The sequence below is a fragment of the Gossypium hirsutum genome, chromosome A06, assembly GCF_007990345.1.
Source record: "Gossypium hirsutum isolate 1008001.06 chromosome A06, Gossypium_hirsutum_v2.1, whole genome shotgun sequence".
Taxonomy (NCBI): domain Eukaryota; kingdom Viridiplantae; phylum Streptophyta; class Magnoliopsida; order Malvales; family Malvaceae; genus Gossypium; species Gossypium hirsutum.
The window spans coordinates 17,281,549-17,301,470 of NC_053429.1; the positions used below are offsets into that span (position 1 = coordinate 17,281,549).

At 34.2% G+C, this 19,922-nt stretch overlaps 2 protein-coding genes across 2 annotated transcripts; one reads left to right on the forward strand and one right to left on the reverse strand.

Annotated features, from left to right (window-relative positions):
• The first annotated feature begins 10,249 nt into the window (after positions 1-10,249).
• On the forward strand, positions 10,250-12,963 carry LOC107962687 (asparagine--tRNA ligase, cytoplasmic 1). Its single transcript, XM_041115263.1, has 6 exons — positions 10,250-10,797; positions 11,067-11,657; positions 11,735-11,991; positions 12,125-12,254; positions 12,353-12,411; positions 12,545-12,963. The coding sequence occupies exons 1-6, from the start codon at positions 10,309-10,311 to the stop codon at positions 12,726-12,728; spliced, it is 1,710 nt and encodes a 569-aa protein (XP_040971197.1). The 5' UTR covers positions 10,250-10,308; the 3' UTR covers positions 12,729-12,963.
• A 2,425-nt stretch (positions 12,964-15,388) lies between these two features.
• LOC107962688 (60S ribosomal protein L31) lies at positions 15,389-16,964 on the reverse strand. Its single transcript, XM_016899165.2, has 3 exons — positions 16,776-16,964; positions 16,535-16,645; positions 15,389-15,854 (listed from the first exon to the last, which is right to left on the reverse strand). The coding sequence occupies exons 2-3, from the start codon at positions 16,615-16,617 to the stop codon at positions 15,572-15,574; spliced, it is 366 nt and encodes a 121-aa protein (XP_016754654.1). The 5' UTR covers positions 16,618-16,645; positions 16,776-16,964; the 3' UTR covers positions 15,389-15,571.
• Positions 16,965-19,922: the final 2,958 nt, after the last annotated feature.

Below are 19,922 nucleotides of genomic sequence, written 5' to 3' on the forward strand. Positions count from 1 at the left end.
AGGTGTGGAGTCTAATCATGAGAATAAAGAACAAACAAAGGAGTTAATTGTTTACTCAAGAAGAAATCAAAATCAAGAAAGTGGAATCCACCAGATTCATTACCAAGAATCTGACCCGCAAGATTCTGTCAAAAATCTAAGTAAAGCTCATAATCCAGCCAACGAATTTTCTGATTTAGATATTCCAATTGCCAAAAGAAAAGGTGTTAGAAGTATTGTCAAATATCCCATGTCTAACTTTGTATCCTATAAAGCCTTATCTTCGACATTCTCAACCTTTATTTTGTGTCTCGATCTGTAAAAATACCCAAAAATGTGAAAGATGCTTTACAGGTTCCTGAGTAGAAGGAGGCTATTTTAGAGGAGATGCGTACTCTTGAAAAGACAAGTACATGGGAAACAATAGAATTACTTGTAGGAAAAAAATAGTGGGCTGTAAATGGGTGTTCACAACCAAATTCAAACCAGATGGATCTTTAGATAGGTACAAAGCTCAGTTGGTAGCTAAAGGGTACACTCAAACATATGGGATATGTTATCTTGAAACATTTGCTCCAGTAGCCAAATTAAATTCCGTTAGAATTCTTTTATCAATTGTTGTTAATCTTGATTGGCCTTTACAACAACTAGATGTGAAGAATGCTTTCCTAAATGGGAAACTTGAAGAAAAAGTTTACATGGATCCTCCTCTAGGTTTTGAAGAAAAATTTGGAACTCGAGTATGTAAACTCAAGAAACATTTGTATGGTCTAAAGCAGTCTTCTCGAGCTTGGTTTGAATGGTTCACTCAAGTCGTTAAAAAATAAGGTTACTCACAAGGGCAAGCTGATCACATAATGTTCTATCGATATTCACAAAAAGATAAAATAGCAATTATTATAGTTAATGTCGATGATATCATTCTTACAGGAGATGATATAAATGAAATAAGACATCTCAAGGAGCATCTAGCATTGGAGTTTGAGATCAAATACTTGGGTCCTTTGAAATACTTTCTTGGAATGGAAGTTGCTCGATCAAATAAGGGTCTTGTGGTCTCTCAGAAAAAATATGTGATTGATCTTTTAAAAGAGGCTAGAATAAGTGGTTGCCGCCCAACTAACACACCAATTGATCCAAATGTAAAATTCAGAAATAAAGAAGGTCGATTAGTTGATAAAGGACAGTACCAAAGATTAGTTGGTAAGTTAATTTACTTATCACATACAAGGCCAAACATAGCTTTTGCAGTGAGCTTAGTAAGTCAATTTATGCACTCCCCAATGGAGGAACATGAAGAAGTAGTGTTTCAAACTCTAAGATACATGAAGAGTTCACCTGGAAAGGGTTTATTCTTCAAGAAATCCGAACAAAGAGCAAAAAACAAAGTATCGTAACAAGAAGTAGTGTAAAGGCTGTGTTTAGATCAAAGGCTCAAGGAATTTGTGAAATGATGTGGTTAAAAAGAATTATGGAAGAGCTGGGAAGACCAATAACTTCACTAATGAAGTTGTACTGTGATAGCAAAGCTGCAATTAGTATTGCTCACAACCCAGTCCAGCATGACAGAACTAAACATGTTGAGATTGATAGACACTTTATCAAGGAGAAGATTGAAGAAGGCCAAGTGTACATGACGTTTGTTCCTTCAAAACAACAAATTGCTAACATACTCACCAAAGGGCTCTCTGAGACAAGCTTTGATTTTCTTGTAAGCAAGTTGGGCATGATTGATATATATGCACCAACTTGAGGGAGGGTGTTGAAATATGTATATATTTTAAATTTATTTAGGTAGATAAGTTTTATTCATATTCTAGGAATATTTTATTTTATCTTTTAGTCTTTTATTAGAATAAGGGAATTATTTACCCAATTAGGATTAGGACTCTTTTCTCTATTTAAGTTCAGTTCTTGAGTTAATAATAATAGAACGGTTTTATTAAAAGCTCTCTTGAAAACTTTTATAACGTGGCTAGCTCCTTATCTTTAACACCAAGCTCGTCCAATAACCCTCTTAACCATACAATTTCAAATATTGTCAAGGCCATGCTTCTGTATTCTGCTAATGACCTTGAGATGGTGTATTTTTTTTTTACTTCCATAAGATCAATTATTCTCCCATTTTCACACAATATCCTGTTACTGGCTTTCTCGATATTGGACAATATACCCAATCTGAGTCATAATATGCTATTAATTGTAAGGACCCATTTATTAGAAAGAACAACCCTCTACTGAGATCTTTCTTCATATATCTTACTATTCATAATGTTGCCTTGTAGTGTTACTTTTTTGGTCATTGCATGTACTGACTTAAGTGTTGAACTGCAAAAGCAATATCCGGACTTGTGTGAGTCAAGTAGAACAATCTCCCAATAAGTTGTTGACACATTTGCACATATGATAACATTTATCATCATGATTTACTTAGACTGTTTCATTGTGTTCAATGGAAGTTAACTTCTGATTTTGTTCTAAAGGGATAACTACTACATTCCTTCCAGTGAGGTCCATATCTGAAATTAGTTTAAGAGAATACTTTATTTGGTATATTACAATCATACTCTCTAACTGAAAAATTTCAATACTGAAAAAATATTTAAGTTCTCTGAAATCTTTCATCTTGAAACTCTGAAGTAATACTTGTTTCAACTCATCAATAAGCTCCCCATCATTTCAATTATCACTTAGTCATCAACATATATAACCATGATAACAATTCGATCATCGACTATTAGTAAAAAGAGAATAGTCATGCTTAGTTTGTGAATAACCATTAAGTAAACGAGCCTCTATAAACTTCATGTTCCACTGTCTTGATACTTGCTTCAATCCATAAAGTAATTTTCGCAGTCAACAAACCCGAGTCTCCCCATGAATGCAAAAACTGAGAGGAAGAAACATGTAAACTTCTTCATGTAAATCACATTGTAAAAAAGCATTATAAATATCCATTTGAAACAATGACCATCCGTGTTGGGCAGGAAGGGCAATAACAATATGCATTGTAACTTATTTGGCAATCGGAAAAAATATGTCATGGTAATCAATACCCTTTTGCTGAGTAAACCCCTGACCAAAAAGATGAGCTTTGAACCATTCAATCGAACCATTAGCATTATACTTGACTTTCAAGACCCATTTGCAACCAATAGGTATTTTACCATGTAACAGCCTAATTTTCAGTGGTATCGGGAATAGAAATTTGAGATCACTAAATCCGAAGGGTGAGTTGAAAATTTAATAAATTAATACCTATGAGTCAAATGTGAATATAAAAGCATTTTTGAATTAGTGAATTTGGTGATTTAAAAGAATTAATTAGGTAAATTGGGTCGAGAATGAGGTATCGAGACCTTGACTTTATAAATCGAGCCATAAATATTTTTAGAAATATTTATGGAGTGTTGGTGAGGTAGTAATAAAATTTAGTCAGAAAATTTTGACGTTTGGGTGGTTAATTAAATAAAAAGGACTAAATTGAAAAGGGTGTAAAAGTTGCTAAAAGGATTAACTAGCTCAATTGTCAAATGAGTAAGGACCTAAAGTTCAAATAAGCCCAAATGAGATATTTTGGGCGGCAATAGCTGAGAAAAATCAGGAAATGGGTGAAATAAGGGCAAAATTGGAAAATTGTCAAAATTGGCTAAATAAAAATGGGACTAAATTGGAATATCTAGAATTCTCTTCATTTTTCTTCATATTCATCAGCTGAAAAATAGCCATGGAGGAGGGTTCAAGCTGGTTTTCATACTTTAGCTTCATGTAAGTTTAATTCTTGCTTTCTCCTTGAAATTTTTATGTTTTTGGACTTTTACAATTGGGTCCAACTTACTATTTCATTAGTTTTTTATTCCATGTCTAATTTTTGAAGTTGTTATGGATGAGTGCTGGAAGTATATGATGATTTGGCATGGAATTAGAGCTTTAAATTTCTTATATTCTGATTTTATTGAAAGAATTGAATAGAAAGTGAATGTTTGGGACCTAATTGTAAAAGAGTTTGAAGTTAGAGTTTTATGTGGAAATTATAAATTTAAATAGTTATGAAATAACTTATAATGTCTAGAAAAAGTATTAATTGAGAAAATTATCTTAATTGAGGGGTTAATTGAGCAAGGAGTGAATTGTATGAATTGTGAAATTTGGGGTAAAATGGAAATCAACATTTTGCATTAAAACTGTTTTGGGCAGTAGCAGTAGTTTAATTTTGAAAAATCACCAAAAATTGTAGAAATTTAATTAGAGGATGAATAAAATATGAAATTAAAGCTTATTGAGTCTAGTTTCTTATAAAAGAAATTATGTAAGCAATGGAATTGTAAATCATGAGATACAATAACTTTTGTGAGACAAGGTCAGAATGATTTCGGATTCCCCTGTTCTGAATTTGGAAAATCATCAAAAATTGGATAAAAATAATTAGAGGCTTAAATTTATATGTTTAGAATCCTGAATGAGTCTACTTTCAAGAGAAACAAACGAGGACATCATTCGAATCTTGTACGAGAAGATAATTAATTTTTAGTGAAGAAGGGTCAGAACTATCAGACAGCAGAACAGGGGAGACTTCAATGAATAAACTGTATTAATTGGCCCAACCAAAAATTATGAAATGTTTATGGTAAGAATACATATGAGTCTAGTTTTTGGGAAAATTTATGGATCTTAATTTGGAGTTCTGTATCTCAAGATAAAAATAATTTAGTGAACTATGACACAGATGGACAGCTTGAATATTCACATAAGTAGATAGTGAAAATTATGGATAATGTTACCTACAAGTGTGTTGTTTATACTAAGAATGTGGATGGAGAGGAGGAGGAGGAAAATATACAAAACTATACAAAAATATATGAATGACTCGTGTATAAATTGATTACATGCCCGATTATAATCGATAAGTGTTGGATTAGAAATGATATAATGTTTTATTTGGTATATTTATTATGAAATTATGATTATCGTTATAATACAAAAATTGAACTTGTGAGTTTATATAGCTAAATTTTAGTGATTATTTGTTAATTTTATGAATTTCATGATGTATTATTTCATATGTATTGATGATAAAATCGTGAATAATGTAAAAGCATGAAAATTGAATAAATGATCAAATTGGGCGTTTCAGTTCAGTGACAAGATGAATTGAAGGAAAAGACCATGGTTGGACCATGGCAACAAGTGATAAGTGATAGCTTCGGCTACACTTATCTGATCAAGGAAAAGTGAAAGTGATAAGTGATAGCTTCGGCTACACTTATCTGATCAATGACAAATGACAAGTGAAAAGTGGTAGCTTCAGCTACCTGATCAGTGAAAAGTGGTAACTTCTGCTACCTGATCAGTGAAAAGTGGTAGTTCCGGCTACCTGATCAGTGAAAAGTGGTAGCTCCGGCTACCTGATCAGTGAAAAATGGTAGCTCCGGCTACCTAATCAGTGAATAGTGGTAGCTTCTGCTAAAAGTGACAAGTGATTTCCGTATAAGACCATATATGGGATATGGCATCGATGTGATATATGCTACTGTATAAGACCATATCTGGGATATGGCATCAGTGAGATATGTGATTCGTGTAAGACCATAGCTAGGCTATGGCATCGATATATGAATATGTGTAAGACCATAGCTGGGCTATGGCATCATTATGTGAAGATGTGTAAGACCATAGTTGAACTATGGCATCGAGAAAACGAAGTACTCAATTCCGTAAGACATTCACTAATTTGACAAAGTTTGGTAAGTGTTACATGGAATTATGTGATACAAGGAAGTACGAGTTGATAAGATACGAGTATAGAACTTGGTTGATAAATGAATTCATTTGTGATTATATAATTGTTCATCTTGAATGTACTATCCATATGTATTGATAATTCAAATGTTTTAATGAATAAAATTCCGATATGGAATAAATTGAACATGAGACAAATAATTATGAAATTGAACTCGGAATTCATGAAAATGACGGTTATTGATATATGGAGACATGAGACATTGATATATGAATATGGAAAATGTTTGATAAATGTGTTTATTCATAATTATAGAATTATATACCTCATGTGTACTATTTGCATAAATATGATATTTCAAATACTTTGGTTATTTAAGCTTAAATATGAAATAGTCTGAAATCAAGATAAGTTGTTATGAAAATATATTTAGATTACAGAGATATGGCTGATATATGTTGTATGATTACATAACGTGAAATTATGTATATATATATGAGAAATTGAATGAGAATTAAGCCCATACACGTTTCTTGTTATTTATACGAAGTGTAAGACTGACAAGGGTGATGAAGTTATAAACAGAGAGTTACATGGGTTGAAAACACGAGCGTGTGACTCTCCAAAGTGTGAAAATTTTCTAAGTGTTGTAAAAGTTTCATATGTTTACGGTTTGGTCCCGAACCACCTTGAATGTATGTTTTGGGCCCCGTAGGCCCATATAAGGGACGTTAAACATATGTATGAAAGTTTTTAATTTAGAAAAAATTTTATGGCTGATTTTTTACATGATTGATCATATTAAGTTTGGTAATGCATCGTACCCTATTCTAGGCTCGGAATACGGGTAGGGGGTGTTACATACCAGGCGTAAAGGAACTACATCCTAAATGGTATTTGATTCTAAGGCTCGAATCTCTTGCTGCATAGCTTCAACATAATTTCAAGGTTCAGGTATGTGGGAAATGGAAGCAACAAAAGAAATGTTACGAGAAAGCAAATGATGATAAGAAATAAAAGAAGTGACCTACCTGAAGTGGAGAGGAAGAAGCTGAATGAGAGAAGCAAGCATAATATTGTATCCAGATTGGAGGCTTAGATAATCGTGGAGTATGAAAAGGAAAACACAGTGGGTAATGGAAGGAGTGAAGGTACAATGAATGGCTACAACGACCGATTGAAGAAAATATAAGGTCATTTGACAATGCAGAGGTCAGACAAGACGCATGTGGGGTTGGTGGAGCTAATATATTTTGATCAAGAGGAGCGAAGGTAAGAAACTCATTGTCCAAGCAAGGATAGGACATGTTAGGAGGAAATAAGGATTGGTGAGATAGATCAAATTTAAAGGGAAATGCAACCTCATAAAATAGACATCTCAACTTACAAAAAAAAAATTGTTTCCAAATTATACAAAATATAACCCTTCTAAACCATTGAATAACTTATGAAAACCAATGGTAATGACCGAGGGGAAAATTATTCGATGGGATTAAATTTTTTTCATAACAAAGACAACCAAACACCCGTTAATGAGATAATTAAGGTGGTTTATGATATAGTTTTTCAAAAGAAGTTTTCCAATCAAGAAAAAAAGTTGCAATTGATGTATTAAGTAACAAGCTGCCAACACACACTCACACCAAAATTTAGTTGGTACATTTGACTGAAATTTAAGAGCTCGAGCTATTTCCAAAAGGTGACGATGTTTACGTTCAACGAATTCATTTTGTTGTGGTGTTTGGACACATGAACTTTGATCTACAATCCCCATTGAGCAAACAACAGCTTAAACTTGGAATTAAAAAACTTCGTCCCATTATCACAGCAAAAATCTTTAGTAGACAAAGAAAATTGAGTATTAACAAGAGCAATAAACTGTTTTAAGATAACAATAGTATCACTTTTAAGCTTGAGAATAAAAGTCCAGGTCATTCTTGAAAAATCATCAACAATAGTAAGAAAGAATCGATGTCCCAAATGGGTTAGAATTTTGTAAGGAACCCATAAATTGAGATATACCAAATCAAAAGGTGCAATAGCTCGTGTATGAATTATAGTAAATAAAAGTCATATTTGTTTAGCTAAATGGCAAATATGATATTGAGAAATACACTTTTTGTTTGAAACATTACATGGAACATTATCTAATTTATTGATTTTGGAAATGGAAGCATGTCCAAGATGAGCATGCCAAAGAAATGAAGAATCTTGTGTGGCTAAAGATGAAAGCGGTGGTGTAATAGAAAGTTTATGTTGTTGAAGAGAATTTGGAGAATGTGGTGGAAAGATAATGTAGAGACCATGTTGCTCAACCAATTGCTTTCACTTGTCTACTGTAGAGGTCTTGAAGAAGGCAAAAATGAAGGGAAAAAGAAACGAAACAATGTAAGTATCGGGTTAAATTTGAAATAGAAAGCAAATTAAAATTGAAATCTAGGACATAAAAAACATTAGTAAGCTTGGCAAAGGGAAATAAAGTGTATAAACCATTGTTAACAATTGGTACCGGCTTTCTATTAGGCAATTGAACAAACAATGAGATTGAAGCACATGAAATCAAAGATTCCAGGTATCGTTCATCAGATATCATATGGTTTGTAGCTCTAATATCCAAAATCCACTAGAAGGAAGACAGTGTAGAAACCATACCTACCATATGTGTAGCACCTACATTCGAATTATCTACTGGCTTCGAATCATTACTCAAGAGATTTAAAATTGGTTGGTACTACTCTTAGGTGAATATCGAGGCTGAAGGTAGAGAATTTGTAGCAATAGAAGTTTCAGTTGACGATTTGTTCGAGCCAACCTAATTTTCCATTGAAGTATTTGACTTGCGTTTAATGAATTTGAAGTCTGGAGGAAATCCAATCAACTTGTAGCAAGATTCTCGTTTATGCCCATTTACCTTACAATGATAACATATTCCATTAAACCTGTTTTTTTAGATTGTTGTTGAATGTTTGAAGAATACAAGACTATTGGGTCATTAAAGGAAACTCCTGAAGTATGTTGCCGTTGGGATTCTTCTTAAATCATCATAGAGTATGCAAGATTTACCGCAGGTAATGGTTGCATAAGAAAAATGTGACTACATATAGCAGTATAATGATCATTCAAGCTCATGAGAAATTGAAACAATCTCTATTGTTGAACATGCTCTAAAATCTTGAGGACATTTCACAATTACATGAAGAAACTGGCACCAAGGCATTATACTCATCCCAAAGCAACTTTAATCGAGTAAAGAAATTAGAGATGGAGGTAGTACCTTGAATATGTGGAGCAATCTCCCAATGAAGAAGGAATATATGTGACCCATTGGCCTTATCGTAACATTCCTTAAGGTCTTTCTATACTTGGACAACATTGGTTGCAAACACGACTCCAATGGACAGATCGATATTAACATTGTTCAAGATCCATGAAAGAACAATTGCATTGCAACGATCACATTGTGACTGAAAAATTGGTTGCATCAATTCTCTATCAACAAAATCAAGCTTATTCTTGGCCAACAATGCAATTCGCATGGATTGGCTCCAAATGGCATAATTTTCATGACCCATTAGCTTTTGCAGAACCAACTATGTGTCTGGTGTATCTGAAGGATGCAGCTACATTGGATTATTGTAGTCCATGGTGATAGGCTCTCCACCTCTTCCATTGAAATCTGTAATGGTCATTGTAATAGAGAAACCCAAGAACCGTATAGAAAAACAAGTAACCATAAAAAAAACTGAAGCAAATAGCAAAGTAAACAGAAGCAAACTAAAGTTGTCGATGAGAGAGAGATAACAAGACACGATAACAGTAAAAGATGAAAATAGTGATATTAACAAATTGGAATGTAAAAAAGATTAGTCATTGCTAACTCAAATAAGCTTACAATTGTTGTATACGTATGTAATAAGATTTCTAATATTTTATGATTACTAACACAGTTAAAACTCAAGAAAGCATTCTCTCTAATGCATCATACTCAAGAAAACATTCCCTCTAATGGATCATTACATTACATCTCATTGTTATCACTAAACTTAGAATTTAACATAATTGAATAAGCTAGCATATCAAATTTTATATATAATATTAACTCATGCATGCGCAGATCAATAAACTAATGAAAAAATAATTATGAGACAAGCAAATTGTTTATTTGCCATATTTACATTTTACTATAAAGAAGTTAAATCTGTTTTTTTTTTTACTTTTTATAATAAAGAATTAAAAGTGAAATTAATTAAAAAAACAAGTTTTTGGACGAAGTATGATTGTAGGAGCGCCAGCATGAAAACAGGATTCCACCTTAAAATAACGCGCTCTCTGAATCCTTGGTAGTTTTTTCGTCAGTTTCAGACGCAAAAGATTCCGTGGGATTCATTATGCACCAATTAAAAAGACACACGTGTACTAAAAAAGACATTGTGACCCTGCCCCATTGGAGTACATTGAAATTAATGTAGTCTTGGCTGCAACAGATCGCTCCTGATTACATATAAAGTCTAGTTTTAGGGTTTATATCACTTAAGTTTCTCTAAGGCCCTCATTTTCCTCGTTCATTTTTGTCTCGCTCAAAAAATCCAATGGCGGAAACAGATCAGGCGCCGCCGCCGTCGGACCAACTCGCCGCGCTGAACTTGACTGACACCGTTGAGAAACACGCATTTTCTGACCGTGTCCTGATCCGTTCCATCGTGGGCCGGCCAGATGGCGGGGCTGGCCTTGCTGGGCAACGAGTCCGGGCCGGTGGTTGGGTAAAGACAGGGAGAGAGCAAGGGAAAGGAACTTTCGCCTTCTTGGAATTGAATGATGGGTCGAGCCCGGCGAACTTGCAGGTGATTGTGGACGCCGGACTGGCTGTTCTGAGCAAGCTGGTGGCGACCGGCACCTGCGTGATGGTGGATGGGATATTGAAGGTGCCACCTGAAGGCACGAGGCAGAAGATTGAGCTTCGGGTCGAAAAAGTGGTTTCTTTAGGCGAGGTGGATCCTGCTAAGTACCCGATTCCAAAAACGAAGCTCACGCTTGAATTTTTGAGAGATCATCTTCATCTTCGAGCTAGGACCAACACGGTATGAATCATTACCCAAATTGAATGCTCATCCCTTCTTTTTACGGAACGTTGAAAAATAATACTATTTCCCTGAAAAAAAAGCTTAAAATTTTACTACTACTACACAATATTGAAGGTATAGTTATTAATATTCCTGACAAGTGAACAGTGCTGAGTTCAATTGGAAACCAAATTTGGTAAATTTAGGAACCTTTTAATGCTGTGCAATAGGTATTTTGCTATTTGTTTTGTTATTTTGTAATTCTTGGTAATTATTTGTGGATTCAGATTGCAGCCATTGCTCGAATTAGGAACGCACTTGCCTTTGCTACGCATTCATTCTTCCAAGAGCATAATTTCCTTTATGTGCACACTCCAATTTTAACTACTAGTGATTGTGAGGGTGCTGGTGAGATGTTTCAAGTCACAACTTTGATTAGTGAATCTGAAAAGCTGGAGAAGGAACTGATTAAAAACCCTCCTCCATCGGAGGTTGACATAGAAGCAGCTAGGCAAGTTGTGAGCGAGAGAGGAGAGGCTGTTAAACAGCTTAAAGCTGCCAAAGCAAGCAAATCGGAAATCACTGCTTCTGTGGCTGAACTTAACAAAGCAAAGGAGAATCTCTCTAAGCTGGAGGAGAGATCTAAATTGAAACCTGGGATTCCCAAGAAGGATGGGAAGATTGACTACACTCAAGACTTCTTTGCCCGCCAAGCTTTTTTGACAGTTTCTGGGCAACTGCAGGTTGAAACATATGCTTGTGCTGTTAGTAACGTGTATACATTTGGGCCAACTTTTCGGGCTGAACACTCTCACACTTCAAGGCATTTGGCAGAATTTTGGATGGTAGAGCCTGAAATAGCATTTGCAGATCTACAGGTATGGCTGGCGTTTATAGTACTCCTTTACTTTCATCTATGTAGAAAATTAAGTCAAAAGATTGGATGCTTTTACAGGATGACATGAACTGTGCCGAGGCTTATGTGAAGTATATGTGCAATTGGTTGCTTGATAAATGCCTTGACGATATGCAATTCATGGCTAAAAGTTATGATAAAGGTTGCATTGATCGGTTGAGAATGGTTGCTTCAATTCCCTTTGTACGGATATCATACACAGAAGCGGTGGAGCTTTTAGAGGAAGCTGTGAAAGGTGGTAAGAAATTTGAGAATGAAGTGAAGTGGGGGATTGATTTGGCTTCTGAGCATGAAAGGTATGCAAGTCTTTTTAATTATTTCTTCTACCTGCTTTAAATGTTGAGCATGAAAGGTATGCAAGTCTTTCTAATTGTTTCTTCTACCTGCTTTATGTGGATGCTAAAATCCTATTTTGCGTTGGCCTTGCAGATACTTGACTGAAGTTAAATTTCAGAAGCCCGTTATTGTTTATAACTACCCAAAGGGAATAAAAGCATTCTACATGAGGCTCAATGATGACTTGAAGACTGTTGCTGCTATGGATGTCCTTGTGCCCAAGGTCGGCATTTACTTCCTATTCTGTCATTACATATTCATTTACAATCTTACCTTTTTGCTTTGTCATGTTTTCGAGTTAATATTTTTCAAATATTTCAGGTTGGAGAACTAATCGGGGGAAGCCAAAGGGAAGAACGTTATGAGGTCATTCGGGAAAGGTATGTAGGAGTGTTTCCCTGGTTCATGCCATGATAGTATTTTTGTTTTGTACTGCTGAGCTGTCATGGTTTTATCATTGGCATTGGATATTGAAAATAATAATGAACATGAGTTTGTTGCTATTCCTCGCAGAATTTTGGAGGTGGGGTTGCCTCTTGAGCCATATGAGTGGTATCTTGACCTGCGGCGATACGGAACTGTTAAACATTGTGGATTCGGGCTAGGCTTTGAACGAATGATTCTCTTTGCCACTGGCATCGAGAACATTAGAGATGTTATTCCCTTCCCAAGATATCCGGGAAGAGCTGATCTCTGATTGGATTTTTCTAAGATGACGTGAGAAAATGGTCTTGATTTTCAGTTTAATACTCATGGGTTTTAGTAAATTTTTGCGCATTGGCAATCATATTACGTACTTTGAAAAGAATTGTAAAAGTATAACTGTTTCTTAATTTTTGTTCTTTCTCTGTTCATCCTTAACAGCACCACATGTTTGTTATATATTGATGTTAGTGTTATCATCTAATGCAATAATATATACGTCTTCTTTACCTCATGTCTAAAACCTACAGTTTTATCTTAGTAACAAATTAAATGATAAAACTACCGTCTTGAGTAATATATGAAGCCTGAGTTAGAAACAAGACAATGTCTGATTTCCATGGGAAGTAGTATGTTTTCTTTTGTAATTCTTACAAAGATCAGAAAAAAAATGAGCTCAAAAAGCAGGAATTTTTTTTTTGAAGAAAAAAAAAATAAAAGCAATACTTGCTTTCTTACTAATGGAGATATTTGCACATCTTATATATGCTCAATTTAAGCAGCATTCTAGCTCATCTAGGCTCATTTTTTAGCAGAATTTATCTTGTTTAGCATGATTAGAATTAGAAGCAACTTTAGCTCTGCTCTTCAAAGACCTGTTAACCAGTAATTCTCAGTGGAACGAAAATCACATCTTGACACCTTCTAGCTCTTCATTTCTCTTCTCAGCCCTTTTTTCAGTTTTTTTTTCTTTTTGGTAATCTACAAATGAAACATGGTAGTTCTAAGTTACGTTGACCATTGCTTTGAGAACCCGGAGTGTGCTGCTCGATACGCCAACCTGTTAACCAGTGCCTGGAGTGGATGACGTTCCTCATGTACGTGTGTTTGGATCCCTCTTTACAAGTGTATTATATCTGTTGGGGAGTCTTCCAATGGACTTGACATTGGCCAAGGAAATACTTGCGCCGTTTCCTGTTGGGGAGATAAATAACACATGTTGAAATTCTGAAATTTGGAGCCGTTGGAGCGGGCATAGAATTTGACCGATCAATGTTAATTTGCTGTGGGTTTGGTCGAGATGTTGTAGGGAGATAGCAAAGATTAGTGGAGGAGGGCTTTCAACGGTGAGGGCTGCTGTTGCGCCCTATATTGAGTATTGGTGATTGTAGGTGAACGATAATGTTAGGTGATAGGTAGAAGTAGACCTCTCTTGAATTGATGTATTGGGGTTCCAAATATTTGTTGTTTCAACCCTTTGTTTTGCCCTTTGTTTGCAAGGCCCCATTGTGTTCACTATGATTAGTTATTACACGGTAAATTACTTCCATAGGGTTTCGTTGTATCTTGTGTGGGACATTAATGCGCCATAGAGCCTCCCATTTTATATGAAACTGGCTGTTATTGGGTTCAGGGTTGTTTTCCTCGATTAGCATATTGTAGGCAGCTTTTACTGAGAACTCACCTGAGAAGCTATGTTTCCATACATACCTGTCCTCATTTTTGGTTAAAGAGAAACTTCTCTAATGTAGTTCATTGGTCCAGTTGTCTCTCAGTCGATCTTGTATAAACTGGGAACGCCACTGTTTGTTTTCTGTATCTTGCATGTCTGTTAATGGAATTCTCGGTATTTTCTGTTATTGGTATTGCCGGAGTGCTAGACCGTTGCCGCAGATAGAGACATTGCGGCTTGACCAGATTTAGATATTAAGTCCTCGTAAACATATGTCACGGCCTTTTAGGATACTCTTCCATGTCCAAGAATCCACTGGTTTCGGTCCAACCTCAAGGAAGTTGATGTTGGTGCAGTATTTTGACAGTAGTGCCTGGCCGAAGGAGTGTGGTTATGTGAGAATACGCCATGCTTGCTTACATAGAAGCGCTTCGTTCAAAAGCTCTGTTTGGGGTATAGCTAGCTAATCCACTTTCTCTTTTCGGACGACATAGAAGTTTCCAGCTACGTAGTTGTAGTTTTTTTTTGTATTGGAATTGTGACCCCAACAAAAAGTTTTTGATAACTCGGTGTATTTTGTCTATAATATTTTGTTGGGCCTTGATACATGAAGAATAAATTGGTATGGATGTCAAAGTAGCTTTTATGGTATGGATGTCAAAGTAGCTTTTATAAGTACCAACTTACGGGGAACCTCCCAGCGATAGGAGTTTGGCTTTCCCTCCTGCGAGTTTGATTTGAATGCGTTCAAGGGTGGATTGAAAGAACTGTTTCCGTTAAGGATATGTCCCATCTGACATCCCAGGTATTTAAAAGGTCTTTCTGTCATGGTTACACCTAATATGCCAGTTAATCAAAAAGCCCGAGTGTAAGAAATATGTTCTGATCATGATTTAAAGACAAGGGTGCAGTCTAGGGATAAAGACAAGGGTCGTAGATGACTTCATGATTTAGAGATAAAAAAGGGGTTTACGCATACAAGAAATCAAATTCTAAACCTACATATGCAATCTAAGAACAGAAGCTCCAAATTTAAGACTTAACATGCCAGGTTTGTTTTTATTTAATCTACCGTTTTACATACAATTGAGAATGGTGACAAGGCTTTGACAATATTCATGCCAAGACCTAGACTTGGTAATTTTGTTCTTATCATCAAAAAGCTGGGAACCCAACAGTGTCCCGTAATGGCCAAATGAAAACAGGGTTTACCTGGCCTACTTCATAACAATATAATAGCAGCTTAAGCTTCAATACCACGATACTCTAAAATCTGCCGGAAATTTCAATTGCACAAGGAACAAGCTTAAATAGTCTTGACAACAATTAACCAAAATATTCGTAGAATGATGTCTCACAGGTCACAAATATAACACTAGCCAAAACTCTGGGTAAATTTCTTGGTGAATAAATGCAAGTTTTTCATAGAACTAAACATCAATAAATTACTCATCATCATCGTCAATGACCTTAGTGCCCAAACCCTTCAATCCTTCAGCTGGGATTTCAGCAACAGTTACTAGAGAGTAGAGCTCTTCCTTTGCATCTTCATCATCATTTCTCTTGCGAGCAATGCGGACCCTAATCCTTCTAGGAACACTTCGGATCCCTCGGCTCCAGATGTGTTTGTTCAGCTTGACATCGACTCTCACATCCTTTGTCCCCATTGCTTTTTCTGCAAACTTCCTGATCTCCTTTATAGCCTTGGGAGCCTTCTTCTTGAATGTGCTGTTTTACAAGATAACCATGAAGTTAAAAAAAAAAAAAACCTACCATAAGGTTAAACATATTCCCAGAAAAAAGTGATACACAGCTGCAGAAATAACTTAAAATTCCACCCAATCCAAAGACAGAATCATAGTTAGATTATCCATAAAGCTATGGCTGCCAAAAGAACAAGAAGCCATATATTAAAATATGTAATATTTGGCATTCAATCTAGCATTATTTTCCTATAACCAAAATCCATTCATACAACTTCCAAGCACAATTAACTTAATTGCAGTGGTGTCACCTTAAGCTATCCGTTTTCACTTGAAGGCAGGTACCAAACATTGGAAAAACAATGAGAATCATGAACCTCACTATCATTTACAAGCTCAACCCTATAGCGCCATTTCTTATACCCATGAAAATCATTATTTAGCCAACCAAATCCATTGGTATAATAGTTTAAACTACTTTTCACTAACAATGTGAATAAAGCAAACAATTGAAGTCAAATTAACATTAGAAAATATAGAAAAGAGTAATAAGTAAAGCAAATAACTTCGAAAGAAAGAGGCAAAATTCACAAAAAAAATAAAAAAAATAACCGCCAAGCAAAGATCACAATAGTAAGAATAGAAGGGGAAAAAAGAAACAAAGAAAAGAAATTCATTTTTGCTAGTGAGGGAGAGATCAGTTACCAGCCATGGAGGCGCTTGTGAAGGTTGATGGTGTACTCCCTGGTCACCACCTCTTCCTTTCTTCCTCTTGTTTTCTCAACCATTTTCACTCCCTCTTGCCTTAGCCCTTACCTGCATTCAGTTCAAAATCAAAAAGTATTAGAGATCTTTCTTAAGTTCAGAGTACCTCGTTGGGTTTTCTAGGGAACCTGATGGAGGGAAACGGTGAGCGAGAGAGAGAGAGAGAGAAAGAGAAAGAGACCTGGATTGGATTGAAGGAAAGCAGAAGCGCGCCGAAGAGAGGATACAGAATGGAAGAGCTCAAGTTAAAATAAGCACAAATAAGAAAACCCTAGTTTGCATACGGCTCAACAAAGCGGTGCCGTTTCTCCGAATATTAATGGACCATGTTATTGGCCCTTCATTGTGACACTTAAATCCATGGTCTCGCGGCCTAAAAACACTAATGTTGACTTTAAAATAGGGTCTATTTTATTTTGGTTATTTTAATTTATTTTTTTAATTTAGTTATTTTAAATAAAATAAGTGTGCGAATCACTGCAGTTAAAATTTTATGTTTTCTTTTAACAGATTTCTAATGTGGCATATCAACACATATAGTGACTGACACCTAGTATTTTTGTTGACTTTTGACTAAAGATTAGGGGCCTCCCTGTAATAAGTCCAAAATATTTTCCTCCTAAACTTTATAGAAAGATCTCTAAACTTTAGTCAAAAGTCAACAAAAAAAATAGCATGTTAGTCATTAAATGTGTTAATGTGCCACATTAGAAATCCGTTAAAACAAAATGTAAATTTTAACTACAGTGACTAATTCGCACAATTGTTTTATTTAAAATGACTAAATTGAGAAAAAAATTGAACTGCCCGAAATAAAACAAACTCTATTTTACAGTGATCATAGGTGTAGTTTACCCAAAATAAAGCTAGGCCCGAACTCGAAAGCTTGTTCATGTTGATCCAAGTCGGTAATAGTTTTCGAATACAAAAAAATTTCTAATTTCTTAACTATTAGAGCCCGAAAAGAAATTAGAACTCGAGAAAATTCAAACTTAAATAATTCTAGCTCGAGGTCTATTTGAGGAAATTTGATAATTTTGGTAAGGAATATAAATAATATATTAAAGAATTATTAAATTTTGTAAAGAATATAAGGGTACGTTTGGTTCACTGTAATAGAATAGGGCTGTAATTGAGTAGAGTTGTAATGAAATAAAGTTGTAATAGAATAGAACTGTAATCAGTAATTCAATTGTTTGGTTAAATGGAATAAAATAGAGCTGTAATAATATTCTTGTATTTGGTTGAATAGAATAGATGTAATAATATAAGGAAAAAGACTTAAATGACCAAAGTACCCTTAGTAGAATTTTTTTAGGAAGATGATTATTGTTATTATTATTAAATTTTAATAAAATTATTGTTAAATATATTTTAATAAAAATAATAATAAATAATTTAATTATATTTTAACATAATTATTATTAAATACAATTTAATAGAATAATATATAATTTAATAATATTTTTAATATAATTATTATAATATGAATTAAAAAATCATAATATATAATATTATAAAAACAATATATAATCTACTTTATTATTTTTAAATTGCAATACATATTTAATATGTTAAAATATCATTAGTGAAACAAATAATTTAATTATTCTAAAATAAAAAATAATTTATTAGAAGTAATAAATAGCTTGAGAATTATATTTCATATCCAAACATAATATTCATATATTAACAAAAAATTACATGATTTCATTAGCTTATATGTCATAATCTATATGTTAAATTTTACAACATCAAAAAGTTACAACATTGTAATGACATTCTATCATGTCATTATACCATCCAAATATTACAAGTACAAAAAGTTACCAAAACATCACCAACACAACCATGATTTTTAATGGTCAGCAAGAAATCTTCTCAATCATTCCAATCGCATAGAAAAAGGAAAACTAAAAAAAAAGAGCATTTGCGTTGGATAGTCTAGAATTTTACTCAACGCGCAATAGCGCTCATCCTCAATTAAACCTTCTACTTTACATAAGGTTGGGTATAATTTTAGAGCACTTTCTTGAATGACCATTTCTAACTTTTGTTGAATTAGCACTTCGGAGGCAATGCTCCTACTGATTTTAAGGCCAACGGTCCGTATGTTTTCGGCCAATAAAGTGGCAACATCAATAAATGAAGTAGAAGAAATATGATCACCTGCATCAGAAATCTTTTTATTCTTTTTTGAAAATGTGGAATCACCTTGGTTTATAGGTGGTTGCGGTTGTGTAGCTGAAAGATCCATGTCATCCAAAGAAACATCAGCTTCGCATCCATGGAAATCATATATTTCTTCATGAATATTTGTAGTAGCTACATCCTTAACATCTATTTCTTCAATAATATCAACAGTTGTTTAAATATCTTTCCCAGTAGCTCGATCTTTTGCGTAAATGGTAGTAAGTTAGTTATAATAAGGGAAACTACAATGTTTGAATTGACTGACTTCTTTATGACTATAAAAAATGAAGAATCCATATTAGATATAAGTCTGGTCAAAACAAGATAATAAAGACTTGAAATAATTCTTACATTTATATATGAGTTTCACACAGCATCTTTAGCAACAAGTTGCTTATGCTCGTTCCAATCAAATTCATTATTGTTTTTTCCACTAAGCATGTCATAAACAATTGCCCAATCCCTTTTCAATATCTTAATCCTCCATTCAAGATTAGGTTTAGCCTTTAACATAGCATAGGGTAAAACTTTTTCTAACATTTTTTTTCAACTCATTTAAATAACTGATTTTGAATCTCGTATCTACATTAAGGTTTCAACATTGTGCAAGTCAACCATATAAGCAACCAACGTAGCTTCTTCTGGAACCTATTTCCTTTTGGTTCCTTGAGAATTTTAGGAAGAAACACTTAATCGTGAAAAACCTGACATAATTATCTTAAGAAAAAATACAAATTAAAATTAAATTCAATATTATGAATCAAAAAGTCGACACTTTATAAAATTATAACACATGATGAATCAAAAGAAAATAGATTATAATTCAACAAGTCTAGTACAATATGGAAAAACAATTCAAACACCACCAAAGTTTCATAAACTAGATACATGAAATAGCATAAACAAATTAATGTTTACTATTTTTACCCTAAACCTAATTAATTTCTAGATGCTTGCCATTCATCGAACATTTGATTGGCTAGTTCTATCCTCCAAGTGGCCCATGCATCCGATGGATGAATATTTATGATATTCGTTTCATCATTATCTATCACATTACTAGGTAATCTTTCTCGGGACTCTGCTTTAATAGGATCAAGACTCATATAGGTTTGAATAAAATTATAGAGTAAAC